Raw genomic sequence first — 4250 nt, 5'->3', positions numbered from 1 at the left:
GGACGCTGGCTGCTGGGCAGAGCTGCAGCAGGTTCCTCGTTCCAGCAGTGTGGTTAAAAGAAGGGAAATGCCTAACTTCGTAAATGCTCTCTAAAATACTGTTTTCTTCCCTTCGTGTTTGCCGCTGCAGAAGGGAATGCCTTCTTCAAATCCACTTAGGCTGTCTGATAATAGGTGCATTTTTAACAGCAGCTGGGCAGACAACCCAGAGTCAGGACTCGTGAGAGGCTCTCGTTTTTGCTTCTCCACCTGCTTGGGCTGAAGGGCCACATTTCAGCCTTAGGTCCCCCGTCATACAAGGCCAAATCTGGCCTGAGTTTGGCCTGCTGTTGGGTTTCCTCTCCCGCACTGAGCAGCTCCTCTGCCTACAGCGGCAGGGTTATCTCTGCCACTATGGGCAGCGCATTTGGATGATGGTTAACAAGAAGTCTGAGTCAGATCTTACGGCTGTGATGGGATTTAATATAATGTTTGTTTGTAAACTGACACATATTGTTGGAAAGTGCTTGCGAGGAAGGGATCTGTGACTCTCACTCAGGCTGCCGACCCACTCTAACCAAACAGCTACAGCTGGCCTCAGCCCTTTTCAGGCTCATCCAGGCACTCCAGGGAATGCAATATTTTAGCCTCAGGACCAGTTGGTTTTATGCCATGCAGCCCTGTTAAGGCACATATTTTAATTGCGTGGCTTGCTCAGCTCGCCACCATCTTGTGCTTCTTGCTGTGGTCCTGGCTCCTCTCCTGTTGTAGGACCCCGCTCGCCAGACACAACGCAGGGATGCCCCCTCTCTCCCCTCTCCTCCCAAGCAGGTGCAGCTCTATGAGGGGCCCAAAACTGAAAAGAGACTGAGCAGTGCTTGGCAGTAACAAGGGACTGCAGGGATTGACTCCAAAGAGGTTGCTGGAGTGCCCCGACTCCCAGCTACAGCTTCATGCATAGTCCTTTAGCATCTGAGCTAATGCGAGGTTTTAAGGTGAGGCTCTCTGAAATGAGATGGTGGGGAGGGTACACCCATCACCAGATCTTTCAGGCAGCAGCAAAGCATCTCCATCACCATGGATCCACTGGAGAGGAAAAGCCCTGAGTGTCTTGTACCATTTGCTGCAATTTTCACCTAGTTTAAATGGTGCCTGAAGTTTTTGCGTATCCTTTTTAGGGTCCTTTTGAATTTAAACTCACTGCATATTCCTGTAGCAATACAATTTCCTTTCATCAGCAGAGCTAGCTTCAGCTGTTGTCGGGTATTATTATACCTCACTGCTTCCTTCCTCTCCCATCAGTCCCTCTATCCTGGAGTTAAATGTCATTTATAGTTTGAGCTATTTGACTGCTAGTCCCCCTGTACCCCAGAATAGCCCAGAAAGACAGGAAAGTTCACGGGGAAAGAGGCATCAAGTGGCTACATTTTCTGCAGCACGAAAGAACCAGACCCCAAAAATCTCACTGATAGATGTGAAAGTAGCACAGGACATTTAGGACAGAGTAATTTGGACAGAACTGCGTGGTATGACTGCTCACACTTGGCGGCGTGGGTAGCAAGCAATCATCCAAGTGGGCGCAGATACCACTGGAAAATGTCACTGCTGCAGTGAAGGTGGTACCCTTTCGGAAAAGAAAGTGGCCTATCCTCACCACAAAGGGGATATAAAACTAACACTTTTTACGAGCATTAACTTTTTCTTTTTTTTTTTTTTTTAAACTAAAGGGAAAACAAGGACTCACATGAAAAGTCTTTACCAGCATTTTTGCAGCATGCAAAGTTTTCTGGTGGACTGGTAACTATTTCAACGAAATCAGGAACATCAAAATAAAAATGATTGTGAAAATGTCCTTTAAATCTTAATTGAAATGATGGCTTGTTTGATTGTTTTCTTCTATAGCTTGCTTGTTTGTTTTTTTAAGTCACTCTTGTTAATTGTCCTCCAGCCATGGTATGTACCAGATAGCCAAGAAAGCTGACATGGTGAAGTTATATACAGCATCCTTGTGACCTTTTTGCAGGGAAGATACATATCTGTCCAATAAAGCCCAGGCCAAATGACAGTGACAGCTGCCTTGTGGCATTCAGTTTGAATTGAACAGGTTTGCTCACAAGTCAGGAGCAAGTATTTCATTACAGACTCTGCACCAAGACCAACATAAGCCCCCAAAAGTGAAACTTTCCCTCAGCATCTATGGAAACTGCCCCGGTGGACTGAAATGCACTTCACAGGCTCCTCCTTATCTCCTTGCTTTGACTTTCCCGCCTCCTGCAAGCTGTCATCTTCTGTTGCCGTTTGCATGTTGGTGTAGCACTTGCAAGGGAAGAAAGCCTCACTTCATCTCTCGGGAGGGATACAGGGTGTTATGGGAACTGAGCACTCGAAGAACGAGGGGCGAAGAAGCATGTTTTTTCTGAGGAAAGGTCCAAAGTTGCCTGCGTGGGAAGACGCTCTTCTCTCAGGGAAAGAGCCCAAGTCACTGCTGAAACGGGGATTGCGTTATGTCAGCTTGAGCCTCATAATGAAAGGGATGACCAGCACGCCTGACTTCTTGTGGGGACTGCCCGAGGTGCAGAAACTGAACCTTTCACGCAACCAGCTGGTGGTGATTCCTCCTTCGCTGGGGAAACTGGACAGGCTGGTAGTGCTGAACTTGGGTGGCAACTGCCTCAAGTGTCTGCCTAAAGAGATTGGGCTGCTGAGGAACCTGAAGGTCTTGTTCGTCAATATGAATTGCCTGACAGAAGTGCCAGCAGAGCTCAGCTTGTGCAGGAAGCTGGAAGTTTTGAGCCTCTCTCACAACTGCATCTCGCAATTGCCTTTGAGCTTCACCGACCTGACAAGTTTGAGGAAACTGAACCTCAGTAACAACCGCTTTGTGCAAATTCCCCTCTGCATTTTCGCACTGAGGAGCTTAGACTTCTTGCACCTAGGGTCCAACAGGCTTGAAAACATCGCAGAGAGTGTCCAGTATCTGGTCAATTTGCAAATCTTTATTGTAGAGAATAACAACATTCGTACCCTGCCACGGTCTCTCTGCTTCATCACCGCTCTGGAGTTACTAAACGTCGATTACAATGCCATACAGACTCTCCCGGATGACCTCTACCTGCTGCGCCGGCTCCCACGCATCGCGTGGAACCCGATGGACAAAGGCCTCCACATCGCCCACAACCCCTTGTCCCGGCCCCTGCCCGAGGTCGTTGAGGGGGGGCTGGATGTCCTTTTCAACTACCTCAGGGAGAAAAAGGAACACAACTGAGTTTCCGCTGAGCTTGGGATAAAGCCTGTCATCGAGACTCAGTCATATCGGAGCGCTTTCCTGCACAGGCATTTCCACTTCATAACGCTCGGATTTCAAAGACTGTGGATGGCTTTAGTAACGGTTGGAGGAAAGCAAGTAAAGTATGATGGTCTTGATTAAATGTGTGAAGAGTAAACTTTCTAAAAATTGCCACCTCTGTAACCTTCAGTGTTGGTGTGCTTGGGTTTTTTTAGGAAAAAAAAAGACCAACAAACTTGTGATAAAATGTTTGTTCTTCATTTGACAGAAACAAATTAAGGCAGACTGCTAGAAGTGCAGAAACGTGTATTTGCCAGCTATTAGGCTGGAGGAATATTAATATAAATTGGATTTACTATATGTGATTGCCGTTGCACTTTAACTCCTGCTCACTTCCTCATACGCAGATAAACCACTACGTAAACAAACACTGCTATCTAAGTGAATCTCAAGGAAAATGTTTAATTTACTTTTGGCAGTGAATATATCCTGAGCTATATTAGCTCACATACAGTATATTACTGGCCAGTTCAATACCGTTTGTTGTTTACGCCACAGCTGTGCACTGGCCTCTATAAATTACAGGTGAAGATTGCTGTCGATGAGGCGATTTCCCAGTTCTTTGGACGAAGACCCCAAACTTCCCACAGCCCCTAGTTCCCCTCTTGAGACACGCAGCCTTTCCCACGGAGCCTCCTAGGATGCCGACAGTGGTGCATCACATCAGCTGGGAGCAGCATCCACATGAAGCAGAGAAACGAACGTGGGTCCTTATTCCCTCAAACGAAGGCTGTCAGATGAAGTTGCTTGTTACTGGATGAACAACTGCACTCCGTTCCCTTTCCTGCATCCCTGCAATCGGAGCCATGGAGTAACTTTACTCAGGAGGCAGTACGTCTCCTAAAGGTGAAATACGTCTTTCAGGAAAAGCAGCATTGAACCAATCATCGGCTGAAATAAGAGCTTCAAAAACATATACTTATTT

The 4250-nt window shown here is 47.0% G+C and overlaps 1 protein-coding gene across 1 annotated transcript; it reads left to right on the top strand.

Moving 5' to 3' along the window:
* The first annotated feature begins 2200 nt into the window (after positions 1-2200).
* Positions 2201-3594, top strand: LRRC30 (leucine rich repeat containing 30). Its single transcript, XM_009284104.1, is given in 1 exon segment — positions 2201-3594. A coding segment is annotated over 1 exon segment (1044 nt). The 3' UTR covers positions 3245-3594.
* Positions 3595-4250: the final 656 nt, after the last annotated feature.

Source organism: Aptenodytes forsteri, unplaced genomic scaffold, assembly GCF_000699145.1.
Source record: "Aptenodytes forsteri isolate BGI_AS27 unplaced genomic scaffold, ASM69914v1 Scaffold229, whole genome shotgun sequence".
Classification (NCBI taxonomy): domain Eukaryota; kingdom Metazoa; phylum Chordata; class Aves; order Sphenisciformes; family Spheniscidae; genus Aptenodytes; species Aptenodytes forsteri.
The sequence above is the reverse complement of the archived record's forward strand: the minus strand, read 5'-3'. Positions and strand labels throughout refer to the sequence as shown.